This window comes from Lissotriton helveticus, chromosome 8 (assembly GCF_964261635.1).
Source record: "Lissotriton helveticus chromosome 8, aLisHel1.1, whole genome shotgun sequence".
Classification (NCBI taxonomy): domain Eukaryota; kingdom Metazoa; phylum Chordata; class Amphibia; order Caudata; family Salamandridae; genus Lissotriton; species Lissotriton helveticus.
The window spans coordinates 1,728,204,274-1,728,219,068 of record NC_136069.1 but is presented as its reverse complement, the minus strand read 5'-3'; the positions used below and the strand labels follow the sequence as shown (position 1 = coordinate 1,728,219,068).

General features: G+C 51.8%; 1 protein-coding gene across 1 annotated transcript in view; it reads right to left on the bottom strand.

Annotated features, from left to right (window-relative positions):
* LOC144773667 (uncharacterized) overlaps positions 1-14,795 on the bottom strand; it is a 165,373-nt gene that overhangs the window by 53,040 nt on the left and 97,538 nt on the right. Inside the window, exons 5-6 of the mRNA XM_078658814.1 lie at positions 6,051-6,278; positions 2,862-3,068 (exon numbers count right to left, since the gene is read on the bottom strand). Coding sequence (XP_078514940.1) covers positions 2,862-3,068; positions 6,051-6,278 — 435 coding nt within the window. The remainder of the gene's footprint in view (positions 1-2,861; positions 3,069-6,050; positions 6,279-14,795) is intronic.

The window sequence follows — 14,795 nt, the reverse complement described above, 5'->3', positions numbered from 1 at the left end:
GGGTAGTTAAGAGTCCTGAATAGGCTACACTGGGCTGAAGCACCTCTGTCCAGACGTTAGTCTGGACTGCTATATGGGCAACATCAGGTCTAGGACCTCAGCCGCCCTTTGGACCACCACTGTGAAAGAAGCGCCTTCCCCTGGTGCCACTATGGGAGGAGAGAGGAGGCCAATGTCTGGTGAGGTGTCCAGGCCACTGGTGTCAGCCAAATCCTCGTGCCATGTGTCATCAGCCATGAGCTCTGCTAAAGGGTCGGAGTAGTCATAGGAATCCTCAGATCCCCTCCATTCATATTCTTCAGTGGCCCCTTCAGTGAAATAGGTCTTCTTTTCCGATTCAGGTTGTCTGGGTCTGTTCGGCACCGGACCCAACGTCCTGCGATACCGGTACGATGGGTTCAGCGCTGTCAATAAACGTAGGTGGCGCCTGGGAACGAGGCCACTGGAGCTAACTCCATCCACTGACCCATCTCACTCTGTGGCTACCAGGAGGTCAGGAAGAGGCTCAGTCTCCTCCTCCATTCCATCATCTGTTGCCAAGAGCATGCCCACTTCAGACCTTTCTAAGTGGGGCGTCAGGCAGTTGACATGCAGGCCCCTCAAGGGGTTCCTGGGAGATTGCAAGTCCACCAAGTAGGTAACTGGACTCTTGACCTCCACAACCTCAAAGGGGCCTGTCCACAAATCCTGGAGTGCACAAGGCTTCACTGGGGCCAAGACCCACACCTTCTGTCCAGGCTGAAGCTCTACCAGAGTGGCATTCTGGTTGTACCACCGCTTCATCTCCTCCTGGCTGGCTTCCAGGTTTGCCTCAGCAAGTTTCCTTAAACGCCTTTTCTGGTTCCTGGAGGCCAGCATGTAGCTATATACATTCTGGGGAGGTTTCCTGGGAGATTGCACGCAGCCTTCCGTGACCAGACTTAGAGGTCCTCTTACTGGGTGGCCATGCAGGAGCTCAAAGGGACTGAATCCTAGAGACTTCTGTGGCACCTCACAGTAAGCAAAGAGCAGACATGGCAAGAGGACGTCCCACTTACGCCTCATGGGTTCTTCCAGACCCATAATCATGCCCTTAAGAGCTTGGTTGAATCTCTCAACCAACCCATTTCCTTGGGGGTGGTAAGGGGTGGTGAACTTGTAGGTTACACCACACTCTTGCCATAGGGATTTCATAAACTTGGATATGAAATTGGTACCCCGGTCAGACACCACCTATAGAGGGAATCCTACTCTGGAGAAAATTCCCATCAGTGCCCGTCCCACCACAGGGGGAGTCACTGTCCTCAGAGGGATGGTTTTAGGATACCGGGTGGCATGATCCACCAGGATAAACCTGTTGCCCATGGCTGTCCTGGGGTCCACTGGCCCCACAATGTCAATCCCCACTCGCTGGAATGGGGTACTGACTACAGGAAATGGCTGGAGGGGAGCCTTCTGCTTCCTCCCACTCTTCTCACTTGCCTGGTTAGTCTGGCAGGTCCTACAATGAGCATGTAAATGTAAAAGTATTGTATTTATATAGCGCACTTCTACCCGCAGGCCTCGTAGCGCTGTATTCATACCGCTGTGGAACCCATCCTGGCTTTCCTGTGAAATGTCCACTCCTGGGCACCCCCAAGGTGAAGCCAGGCATCCAAGCGCTGCTGGGGCCATTGTGGAGATTAAGCAAGCTATTGCACAGAGTCACAGAGTGGGACCCATGATTAGACTAGGCACCGAGGCAAGAATTATCAGGTCCGGGGAAATTGAGTCCAAGAGTCCCGGGCAAGACCTCTGCATCAGGGTCTGCCGCTCTAACCATTGAGCCACACTTCTCTGAGCTCCTACGCATTTAGGGCCAATGAAAGTGGGTGACAAGCCTTTAAAAGGTCTTGTCTTGCCCCAAATGTCCTGCCAATGGCACATCGTGAGCCAGCCCCAGTAGGAAGGCTCTGAAACTCTGGGGTACCACCAGCACACGGGCTGACCCAGGTTCAGCAACCTTAGGCTCTGAATACAGGAGGTTATTCTCCCAATAAATGAAATGTGACCCAGACAGATTACCGTTGGCCTGGTCTGCAGCCTGCTGCCGCAGACCAATGAGAGCAGGAAAATCTTTCTGCTCCCTGCAGAATTCCTCCCTGGTGGGCCTCCTTCCTGCTGCCAATGGGTCAGCAGCTCAGGCAGGTCCCCCAGTTCAGCAATCTGTTCCCCTGTAGGCTCCAGGGCATCCACCTCAAGGTCTGCTTCCTCCTGGGCCGTGGGAACTTCAGGGGCCGGTTTCCAGCGCTCCCCATGCCTTCTCTCGAAGGCCGGTTCCTGGGCCTCTCCCTCAGGCTCCAGGACCTCTTGAGGTCGTTCCCTAGCAAACAGTCTACAGGCATGGCAGTTCTCACAGCCACTGGAAGAGTACCAGAGACCCCCCCACTCAAAGGGTACCTGAGCCATAGGACAACGAATCTGTGTTGTCAGCATTGACAACACGGCAGAATGCATGGGGGACAACCTGCTCTTGAGACACCAGGTGCTGCTTGACAGCAGTCACACTGGCTCCTGTATCTCTAAGAGCCTCCACCCTTTGGCCATTGACGGTCACCCACTGCCCATACTTCTGAGTATTGGGGGCAGTGGATTCTCGGGGACCATCTCACTGTCTCCTAAGGAGACTAGGGTCATCTGAACTCGCTCCCACCCACCTTGGTCTTCTACCTCCTCCCCAAAAGTTACACTAGCCACCTGCCGAGGGGGAGCACCAGTGGGTGCAGGTTTACCAAACAGGCGACACTTAGGATCATTGGCAAAATGACCAATTTCACGGCTTGAGACATAAACAGAATAGTGCTGCCCCACAAATGAAAGACAATTGTTGACAAGTCCCTCACCTGTCGTATCATGGTTAACGGTGCGAGGCCCCTCGTCCTCTTCGCCGGGCTGCCAGCTCTTGCCAAAGTCTTGGCAAACAATATGAAGCGGATTATGGGGTCCGCCAAGGATTATTGGAGAATCCTTGTGCTCCAGCTTCACTTCCACAGTTGAGATTTGTCCTTCATGTGACACCCTGTCACCCTCAGGTCTGAAAGGGTCCACTCCTGAAAAAACAGAGAAAGTCAATTTTCACCTGTTTGATTTATAACAAACATTAATTTTAACACAGAAAATCCCAACACCCCACTAAGACAGTACCTAAAAACTCCCCCACGACCATTCAGGCTGGACTGTTCCCATGAGGCACAGGGTCAGACTGATTTGCATATAGCCATGTCTGAACTGGGGTGGCAGCGTGGGCTAAAGAACGGTGATGGATTAAACCCAGATCTTTTGACTGGGTGTGAGTGTTTGATTGATTCAGATGCTCCGTCCATCACCACCCCCTTTTGTACCGCTTTTGGCCGCCATAAGTGTGGCAGGGTATGCTCAGACGACAGTCCCTTGCTCACTTTGCCACTGGATTCAAGCAAGCCGGGCTGAAGACCGCTGGAATGCCAGAAACCGGTCCTCGGAAGCTTGTTTCCGGTCCAGGGAAGACATGGCTTGGCAGTTCGGGCTGGACTGTTCCCATGAGGCACAGGGTCAGACTGATTTGCATATAGCCATGTCTGAACTGGGGTGGCAGAGTGGGCTAAAGAACGGTGATGGATTAAACCCAGATCTTTTGACTGGGTGTGAGTGTTTGATTGATTCAGATGCTCCTTCCATCACCACCCCCTTTTGTACCGCTTTTGGCCGCCACAAGTGTGGCAGGGTATGCTCAGACGTGAGTCCCTTGCTCACTTTGCCACTGGATTCAAGCAAGGGCAGATGATGACACAGCGCCTGGACTAATGAGAGGGCTGATGATGACAGTGCCTGGACTAATGAGACGGCAGATGATGGGACAGCGTCTGGACTAATGAGAGGGCAGATGATGAGACAGCGTCTGGACTAATGAGAGGGCGGATGATGAGACAGCGTCTGGACTAATGAAAGGGCGGATGATGACACAGCGTCTGGACCGGAGTGAGGGCAGATGGTGCAGCAGAGACTGAATTATATGGAGAAAACCACGACAGCACAAAAGGGAACAAGCATGTGCAATGCAATAGGTCTCGCATGTGCAAGGGTTTCAACTATTGGCATTGTAAATGGCAATGACTTTTCTATATGTTGATTTTTTTTAAACAGATAAATTAAAGGCATTGCTATGTACAATGCCAGTAGCTTAAACTCTTGCGAATGCGAGACCTACTGCATTGCAGATGCTGGATCTGCGCCCCCCATGCAGCCTGCAGGCTGCGATGTTGTCACAACTATGGAACCAGTGAAAGTTAGGAGAAAATAAAATGATAGTTATGCATAGCTGGCAAGGTTTCAGGTTGATATGTGTGACATTTAAAACAAATTCAGTGTAATTACGAGTGATATTCAATGACTATGAGTGACACTTTCTACCGATCAAAATGAAGACGAGGGAAACACATAAGTATCAGAAATTACACCCATTTGAGCAACAAGAAACTCTAAGAATTAATACATAAATCAAGAAGAACTGCATGTCAGCCATGAATAATACTCTCAGACCGGTGAGCGGCAGACGATTCTTGCAGCACATACAGCAGCGCGTGAAGAAACCACTGATGCTCACTGCCACACTCAAACAGTGACGACTTCTGTATGCAAATCACATGGACCCTGCTGTGTGATTATTGCTGTGTGATTATTGCTGGGGACGTCACGGGATGCCAATGAGGCGGGCCTGGGCTGAAACTTACAGCAGTAGTTGTGATTAGATAATGCAGCCATAGTGGCGACCCGGGGGCGACCTCTGAGAGCCTCAGGACTCAAAATGAAACAGGTCACTGACTGGGGATGGCAGCAGTTTAAGTTGCCACAAATCAGCAACACTCACCTGCCAACCCCAGATAACTGTGCTTTCTCGTCTCCATGGACTTTTGCAGGCCGGCTAGATAAGTCAGGCTCAAAGCTCACAAAGCCAGGCCAGCGGGGTCTCAGCTGCTACTACTGCAACACCGCGGCAAGAAGAGCCCTAGAGCTAGCCTGGCTGACGCCGGTCTGCTGCTGCCCTCCATGATTTCACCCAATGTCAGCGGCGTCCCTCCCAGCAACACTGTAAACAACAACAATCACATGGTTGCTGGGAGGGCATCATGGCTCGCTAGGGGACCTGCTGCTAATGTTTTTTTTCTGGCTGAACAGGCAGCGTTCCAGGCTGGTTATGTTTTTATCTTTCGGCAGCTTCACTTTCTCGATATCCCCACCTTTGTCTCAGACGAGGACGGGGCAGAAGTGAAGGAGGCGGTGTTTGGGCAGAAGGGAAAAGCTGTGGCTAAGTCCGCAGTGGGAGAAAGGTGTGCGACCGCCATATATATGAAGCTTAGCGTGCCGCACTTAATAAAAAAATATACATTTTTAAAGAAAAAGATTTTGGCGGCGCACTGTATAAGAAAGTTGCGTGTCCGCCAAATGCACTTTGGAAAATAATGTAATGAACAAAAAATCAAGAAAGGATTTAGTTGAGCCGCGCTATGTAAATGGTGCGGGGTTCCATTACTAAAGTTCAAGTCATCAGGGAGAAATGCGCGCCACCATGAATATCAAGCTTGGCGTGCTCTGAGCATGTCCGACTGCAGGCAGGAGATCTCTTGTCTTTATGGGGCTATGTGTTTTTAGAAACACATGGCCCCATGAAGATAAGAAACTGCTTTGCAACAGCAGCAAAGCGGGCCACCGAGTCCGTCTCGGAGGCGAAAGGGCATCAACCAAAAACCCTCATTTTCAATGACAGGCCACCGTTGAGCATAAACGGTGATGCCAGCCAATGGAAATGAGGGGCGGGGCTTAAAGCCCTCTTCTGAAAGTCCTTGTTAACAATCAATCTCGCAAGTCGAGCAGAGCATGCGCTGCCACACTACGCGAGACCTAAAAGAGATAAGCAGACGAAAATCCCTGACTGCTGATGCTGAGATGGGAGCGGATGATCTGAGACTCATGGGAAGGTGGTGGTGACGTGAAGTACAAGGGATTCTTTGCAGCGCCAGAGACTGACAGAGAAGCAGGGTGACCCCCTTGCTCACCTGTGATGAAGGTTTTCACATGCCCAGTGTCTGAAGGATCCAGTCGGTCCCAGGCGTGCCCCTCCTCCTCGTTGGACCACCAATGCTTCTTCAAGTCTTTGGGATCATGAGCTTGTGACTCCTGCCCTTCACGGCTCTGGGACTCCGGAGACTCCTTCTTAAGGCTGACAGATGAACTTGAATAATCATTGGACATTAGGAAGTCTTCCTGTTTGAAAGTAACCAGTCCTAGGCCAACCAAAACAAGAAATAAAGAGAACACATTCAATTCAATATGATTGATAATAAGTCTCACAACAAGTCTGTGCGCCTTGTTCTCTGGGGCGTGGGCAGTCAGTGGTTGGCGTTCGCTGGGTCATGGTGGGTCAGTGGTTAGCGTTCGCTGGGTCATGGTGGGTCAGTGGTTAGCCTTCTCTGGGTCATGGTCGGTCAGTTGTTAGCGTTCTCTGGGGCGTGGTCGGTCAGTGGTTAGCGTTCTCTGGGTCATGGTGGGTCAGTGGTTAGCGTTCTCTGGGTCATGGTGGGTCAGTGGTTAGCGTTCTCTGGGTCATGGTGGGTCAGTGGTTAGCGTTCTCTGGGTCATGGTGGGTCAGTGGTTAGAGTTCTCTAGGAGGTGGGCAGTCAGTGGTTAGCGTTCTCTGGGTCATGGTGGGTCAGTGGTTAGTGTTCTCTGGGGCGTGGGCAGTCAGTGGTTAGCGTTCTCTGGGTCATGGTGGGCAGTGGTTAGCGTTCTCTGGGTCATGGTCGGTCAGTGGTTAGTGTTCTCCGGGGTGTGGGCAGTCAGTGGTTAGCGTTCTCTGGATCAGGGTGGGTCATTGGTTGGCGTTCTCTTGGGGGTGGGCCGTCAGTGGTTAGCATTCTCTGGGTCATGGTAGGTCAGTGGTTAGCGTTCTCTGGGTCATGGTGGGTCAGTGGTTAGCGTTCTCTGGGTCATGGTGGGTCAGTAGTTGGCGTTCTCTGGGTCATGGTCAGTCAGTGGTTAGCGTTCTCTGGGTTATGGTGGGTCAGTGGTTAGCGTTCTCTGGGTCATGGTGGGTCATTGGTTGGCGTTCTCTTGGGGGTGGGCCGTCAGTGGTTAGCATTCTCTGGGTCATGGTAGGTCAGTGGTTAGCGTTCTCTGGGTCATGGTGGGTCAGTGGTTAGCGTTCTCTGGGTCATGGTGGGTCAGTAGTTGGCGTTCTCTGGGTCATGGTCAGTCAGTGGTTAGCGTTCTCTGGGTTATGGAGGGTCAGTGGTTGGCGTTCTCTGGGGCATGGGCAGTCAGTGGTTAGCGTTTGCTGGGGCGTGGGCAGTCAGTGGTTAGCATTCTCTGGGTCATGGTGGGTCAGTGGTTAGCGTTCTCTGGGTTATGGAGGGTCAGTGGTTGGCGTTCTCTGGGGCATGGGCAGTCAGTGGTTAGCGTTCGCTGGGGCGTGGGCAGTCAGTGGTTAGTATTCTCTGGGTCATGGTGGGTCAGTGGTTAGCGTTCTCTGGGTCATGGTGGGTCAGTGGTTAGCATTCTCTGGGTCATGGTGGGTCAGTGGTTAGCGTTCTCTGGGTCATGGTGGGTCAGTGGTTAGCGTTCTCTGGGTCATGGTGGGTCAGTGGTTGGCGTTCTCTGGGTCATGGTGGGTCAGTGGTTAGCGTTCTCTGGGTCATGGTGGGTCAGTGGTTAGCGTTCTCTGGGTCATGGTGGGTCAGTGGTTAGAGTTCTCTAGGAGGTGGGCAGTCAGTGGTTAGCGTTCTCTGGGTCATGGTGGGTCAGTGGTTAGCGTTCTCTGGGTCATGGTGGGTCAGTGGTTGGCGTTCTCTGGGTCATGGTGGGTCAGTGGTTAGCGTTCTCTGGGTCATGGTGGGTCAGTGGTTAGCGTTCTCTGGGTCATGGTGGGTCAGTGGTTAGAGTTCTCTAGGAGGTGGGCAGTCAGTGGTTAGCGTTCTCTTGGTCATGGTGGGTCAGTGGTTAGCGTTCTCTGGGTCATGGTGGGTCAGTGGTTAGCGTTCTCTGGGTCATGGTGGGTCAGTAGTTGGCGTTCTCTGGGTCATGGTCAGTCAGTGGTTAGCGTTCTCTGGGTTATGGTGGGTCAGTGGTTGGCGTTCTCTGGGGCATGGGCAGTCAGTGGTTAGCGTTCGCTGGGGCGTGGGCAGTCAGTGGTTAGCATTCTCTGGGTCATGGTGGGTCAGTGGTTAGCGTTCTCTGGGTCATGGTGGGTCAGTGGTTAGCGTTCTCTGGGTCATGGTGGGTCAGTGGTTAGTGTTCTCTGGGTCATGGTGGGTCAGTGGTTAGCGTTCTCTGGGTCATGGTGGGTCAGTGGTTAGTGTTCTCTGGGGCATGGTGGGTCAGTGGTTAGTGTTCTCTGGGGCGGGAGCAGTCAGTGGTTGGCGTTCTCTGGGGCGCGGGCAGTCAGTGGTTGGCGTTCTCTGGGTCATGGTGGGTCAGTGGTTAGCGTTCTCTGGGTCATGGTGGGTCAGTGGTTAGTGTTCTCTTGGGTGTGGGCAGTCAGTGGTTAGCGTTCTCTGGGTCATGGTCGGTCAGTGGTTGGCGTTCTCTGGGGCGTGGGCAGTCAGTGGTTAGCGTTCTCTGGGTCATGGTGGGTCAGTGGTTAGCGTTCTCTGGGGCGTGGTCGGTCAGTGGTTAGTGTTCTCTGGGTCATGGTGGGTCAGTGGTTGGCGTTCTCTGGGGCGTGGGCAGTCAGTGGTTAGCGTTCTCTGGGTCATGGTGGGTCAGTGGTTAGTGTTCTACGGGGCGTGGGCAGTCAGTGGTTAGCGTTCTCTGGGTCATGGTGGGCAGTGGTTAGCGTTCTCTGGGTCATGGTGGGCAGTGGTTAGCGTTCTCTGGGTCATGGTGGGCAGTGGTTAGCGTTCTCTGAGTCATGGTCGGTCAGTGGTTAGTGTTCTCTGGGGCGTGGGCAGTCAGTGGTTAGCGTTCTCTGGGTCATGGTGGGTCAGTGGTTAGCGTTCTCTGGGTCATGGTGGGTCAGTGGTTAGCGTTCTCTGGGTCATGGTGGGTCAGTGGTTGGCGTTCTCTGGGGCGTGGGCAGTCAGTGGTTAGCGTTCTCTGGGTCATGGTGGGCAGTGGTTAGCGTTCTCTGGGTCATGGTGGGTCAGTGGTTAGTGTTCTCTGGGGCGTGGGCAGTCAGTGGTTAGCGTTCTCTGGGTCATGGTGGGTCAGTGGTTAGCATTCTCTGGGTCAGGGTGGGTCAGTGGTTAGCGTTCTCTGGGTCATGGTGGGTCAGTGGTTAGAGTTCTCTAGGAGGTGGGTAGTCAGTGGTTAGTGTTCTCTGGGGCGTGGGCAGTCAGTGGTTAGTGTTCTCTGGGTCATGGTGGGTCAGTGGTTAGCGTTCTCTGGGGCGTGGGCAGTCAGTGGTTAGTGTTCTCTGGGTCATGGTGGGTCAGTGGTTAGTGTTCTCTGGGGAGTGGGCAGTCAGTGGTTAGCGTTCTCTGGGTCATGGTGGGTCAGTGGTTAGCATTCTCTGGGTCATGGTGGGTCAGTGGTTAGCGTTCTCTGGGTCATGGTGGGTCAGTGGTTAGAGTTCTCTAGGAGGTGGGTAGTCAGAGGTTAGTGTTCTCTGGGGCGTGGGCAGTCAGTGGTTAGTGTTCTCTGGGTCATGGTGGGTCAGTGGTTAGTGTTCTCTGGGGCGTGGGCAGTCAGTGGTTGGCGTTCTCTGGGTCATGGTGGGTCAGTGGTTAGCGTTCTCTGGGGCGTGGGCAGTCAGTGGTTAGCGTTCGCTGGGGCGTGGGCAGTCAGTGGTTAGCGTTCTCTGGGTCATGGTGGGTCAGTGGTTAGCGTTCTCTGGATCATGGTGGGTCAGTGGTTAGTGTTCTCTGGGTCATGGTGGGTCAGTGGTTAGCGTTCTCTGGGTCATGGGCTGTCAGTGGTTAGCGTTCTCTTGGGGGTGGGCCGTCAGTGGTTAGCGTTCTCTGGGTCATGGTGGGTCAGTGGTTAGCGTTCTCTGGGTCATGGTGGGTCAGTGGTTGGTGTTCTCTGGGGCGTGGGCAGTCAGTGGTTAGCGTTCTCTGGGTTATGGTCGGTCAGTGGTTAGCGTTCTCTGGGTCATGGTGGGTCAGTGGTTAGCGTTCTCTGGGTCATGGTCGGTCAGTGGTTAGCGTTCTCTGGGTCATGGTCGGTCAGTGGTTGGCGTTCTCTGGGTCATGGTCGGTCAGTGGTTGGCGTTCTCTGGGTCATGGTTGGTCAGTGGTTAGCGTTCTCTGGGTCATGGTGGGTCAGTGGTTAGAGTTCTCTGGGTCATGGTGGGTCAGTGGTTAGTGTTCTACGGGGCGTGGGCAGTCAGTGGTTAGAGTTCTCTGGGTCATGGTGGGTCAGTGGTTAGTGTTCTACGGGGCGTGGGCAGTCAGTGGTTAGCGTTCTCTGGGTCATGGTGGGCAGTGGTTAGCGTTCTCTGGGTCATGGTGGGTCAGTGGTTAGCGTTCTCTGGGTCATGGTGGTCAGTGGTTGGCGTTCTCTGGGTCATGGTGGGTCAGTGGTTGGCGTTCTCTGGGTCATGGTCGGTCAGTGGTTAGCGTTCTCTGGGTCATGGTCGGTCAGTGGTTAGCGTTCTCTGGGGCGTGGTGGTCAGTGGTTGGCGTTCTCTGGGTCATGGTGGGTCAGTGGTTAGCGTTCTCTGGGGCACGGGCAGTCAGTGGTTAGCGTTCTCTGGGTCATGGTCGGTCAGTGGTTAGCGTTCTCTGGGTCATGGTCGGTCAGTGGTTAGCGTTCTCTGGGTCATGGTCGGTCAGTGGTTAGTGTTCTCCGGGGTGTGGGCAGTCAGTGGTTAGCGTTCTCTGGGTCATGGTGGGTCATTGGTTGGCGTTCTCTTGGGGGTGGGCCGTCAGTGGTTAGCGTTCTCTGGGTCATGGTCGGTCAGTGGTTAGCGTTCTCTGGGTCATGGTGGGCAGTGGTTAGCGTTCTCTGGGTCATGGTGGGTCAGTGGTTGGTGTTCTCTGGGGTGTGGGCAGTCAGTGGTTAGCGTTCTCTGGGTCATGGTCGGTCAGTGGTTAGCGTTCTCTGGGGCGTGCGCAGTCAGTGGTTAGCGTTCTCTGGGTCATGGTCGGTCAGTGGTTGGCGTTCTCTGGGTCATGGTGGGTCAGTGGTTAGCGTTTTCTGGGTCATGGTGGGTCAGTGGTTAGAGTTCTCTGGGTCATGGTGGGTCAGTGGTTAGCGTTCTCTGGGTCATGGTTGGTCAGTGGTTAGCGTTCTCTGGGGCGTGGGCAGTCAGTGGTTAGCGTTCTCTGGGTCACGGTGGCTCAGTGGTTAGCGTTCTATGGGTCATGGTGGGTCAGTGGTTAGAGTTCTCTGGGGTGTGGGCAGTCAGTGGTTAGCGTTCTCTGGGTTATGGTGGGTCAGTGGTTAGCGTTCTCTGGGTCATGGTGGGTCAGTGATTGGCGTTCTCTGGGACGTGGGCAGTCAGTGGTTAGCGTTCTCTGGGGCACGGGCAGTCAGTGGTTGGTGTTCTCTGGGGTGTGGGCAGTCAGTGGTTAGCGTTCTCTGGGTCATGGTCGGTCAGTGGTTGGCGTTCTCTGGGTCATGGTGGGTCAGTGGTTAGCGTTCTCTGGGTCATGGTGGGTCAGTGGTTAGAGTTCTCTGGGTCATGGTGGGTCAGTGGTTAGAGTTCTCTGGGTCATGGTCGGTCAGTGGTTGGCGTTCTCTGGGTCATGGTCGGTCAGTGGTTGGCGTTCTCTGGGTCATGGTGGGTCAGTGGTTAGAGTTCTCTGGGTCATGGTGGGTCAGTGGTTAGAGTTCTCTGGGTCATGGTCGGTCAGTGGTTGGCGTTCTCTGGGTCATGGTTGGTCAGTGGTTAGCGTTCTCTGGGGCGTGGGCAGTCAGTGTCTCGGGTACGACTGCTCTGATACTGGATACTCGAGACTAGTGAATTGAGCAGTCAAGACGCACACTGGCAGGTGGGAGAAGGACAGGTTCTCGGGAGTGTCTGGATCAGAGAGAAGTGACAAGGAGCCAGAGATGAGGACGAGAGAGCTGAGAATGACAGACTGACTGATCATAGAGAGTGGATGACAGACAGAGCGGGCGGTGGCAGCTGAAGCAGAACCAAAGCCAAGGAGGTGAAGAGAGGAATATTTCTGATTTTTGGTGCTGACAATGACATGAGACATATGGGATGGTGCTCATCACATGAGGCAAACGGGACAGTGCTGGTGAGACGGGGCCCGTGGGACGGTGCTGGTGAGACGGGGCCCGTGGGACGGTGCTGTCCACATAAGATAAATAGGACAACGCTGATGACATAGGACGCACAGCATCGCGCTTAGGACATGAGACACATGGGATGTGCAGATGACATGAGATAAATGGGACAGTGCAGATGAAATTAGATAAATGGGATGTACCGATGACATGAGATAAATGGGACAGTACAGATGAAATGAGATAAATGGGACAGTGCAGATGAAATGAGATAAATGGGACAGTGCAGATGAAATTAGATAAATGGGACAGTGCTGATGACATGAGATAAATGGGATGTACCGATGACATGAGATAAATGGGATGTGCTGATGAAATGAGATAAATGGGACAGTGCAGATGACATGAGATAAATGGGACAGTGCCGATGAAATGAGATAAATGGGACAGTGCTGATGACATGAGATAAATGGGATGTACCGATGACGTGAGATAAATGGGACAGTACCGATGACATGAGATAAATGGGACAGTGCAGATGAAATGAGATAAATGGGACAGTGCTGATGACATGAGATAAATGGGACAGTGCTGATGAAATGAGATAAATGGGACAGTGCAGATGAAATGAGATAAATGGGACAGTGCTGATGACATGAGATAAATGGGATGGTGCAGATGACATGAGACACATGGATAGTGTTTAGGACAGTGCTGATGATAGTAGGCACACAGCATTGGTGTTGATGGCATTATTCCCATGTGAAAGTGCTTAGAAGAAACCAGTTACTTACCTGTAGTTAAGGTTTCGGAGGCTTTAAGACTTTCTAGATTCAAACACCTTTCCCATCTCACCTCAGGTGGTTGGGACCGGAAACGTCTTTGTTCTATTCAAAACCTTGTTAGCTTGTGGGTAGGAGTCGACGGAGGTGGAGCACATGTATGACGTTGAACGTAATCCCACAATGCCCATGTGCATGCAGCCAGCTGATTATCTTTATTGTTTCCTTCAACAAACCTCTGCAATGGGGCGGTCGGAGGGTTGAATGTGAAGCTAGAAGAGTTTCAAGCCACAAAATCATAATTACAGGAACGTAACTCGTTTCTTTTGCAGCATGTAATCTCTTCTAGATTCAAGTTGCTCGGATATGATTTTGCCTTAAATAAATGACAAAGCAAGAGGCATTTGGCAAAACAGGAACAAGTTGGTTTTATTGAGTACAGCGGCCGGGAGAGTCTTGACAGAGTGCGTCTGAGGAAAGTCTCACTTTGCGCAAGTTTTGGCGGGGAGGTCGCCTTGGGTGAATCCGACAGCAATGCTGAAAGTTCATTAGAACTTCTGAAAATAATATGGCAGTCATTTATATTATTTTTACAGACATTCTCAACATCGTGTTACATTTGTCATAGCGTACAACAACACAGGCTTTACAGATATTGACATAGTTATACATGCCTAGATCATGGCGTATATCAATATTGTTTCTACTGGTAACAACATTGTTATGAGTGACTGGATTATGGCATACATTGACATTGTTACTGCCGGGATCGACTGTTGTGCGGGCATACATTATGGCATACATTCATATTGCATTCATGGGTATTGACATTGTTATGCAGGCACAGTTTATGGTATACATTGATATTGCACTTATGACATTGTTATGCAGGCAGTTTAAGGTATACATTCATATTGCATGCATGGGTATTGACATTGTTATGCAGGCACAGTTTATGGTATACATTGATATTGCATTTATGGATATCGCCGTTGTTGGACCGGCACATTTCATGGTATTCATTGACATTGTATTCACCCATTCCAACATTCTCCCCTCTAGTTGAATTTTCAAATATTCTATCCTCCTCATATGTCATGACTGTTATATTATTCAAGACTGGTAGTCTTCCCCCAGCTATGTGCATACTACTTAATTTGAGGACTACACAACAGAAGTACAAAAACAGTGCAGAAAACTGGGATAAGTGACTTGAATAGATCAAATAGCCTTAGGGGGATCCACGAAAAGATACTATGTAACTAACCCTGCTTCGGGGCACCTCCCTTCTTCTTAATGTCGACTTGCAGACAATGCAGTTCTTGGACGGCAAGAGCTAATGTCCCATTGTCCATATCATTTCTGGAGATAAAAGTACAACAGGAAACACCAATCTCAACACACACCCCACCATCCATCATCGTCATCAAGTCCAACATGTACCGATGTTGCATCACCATAAGGCAGACAGCTCCAGTTCTTCCTTGATAGCGTTTAGGCCAACCTCAGTATCATTTATCACCTTCAGCAATTCCCACCTAATTATTTGTAGCCAGTGGGCGTTTGCCTTTGCTTGCATACTGAAGAAGGGTATTGACCCTCCCGTGTTTACTTGAGCCTCTATGAAGTCTAAATTCTTCTTGAATGCCCTTGTATTAGGCCCAGCCAAAATAATTTTCAGTTCTTCTCCTTCGAGCCTTATGCAACAGAGTTGTTTTCTTCTTTAACGGATGTTGAGACAACTCAGACAGATATTCTCCGGGGTGACTAACGTTCGGCTGTGTATGGTCATGAGGGTGCAGAGGCACTGAAATCCAGGTACGAGCTGGGTGTATGCAAGGTCAC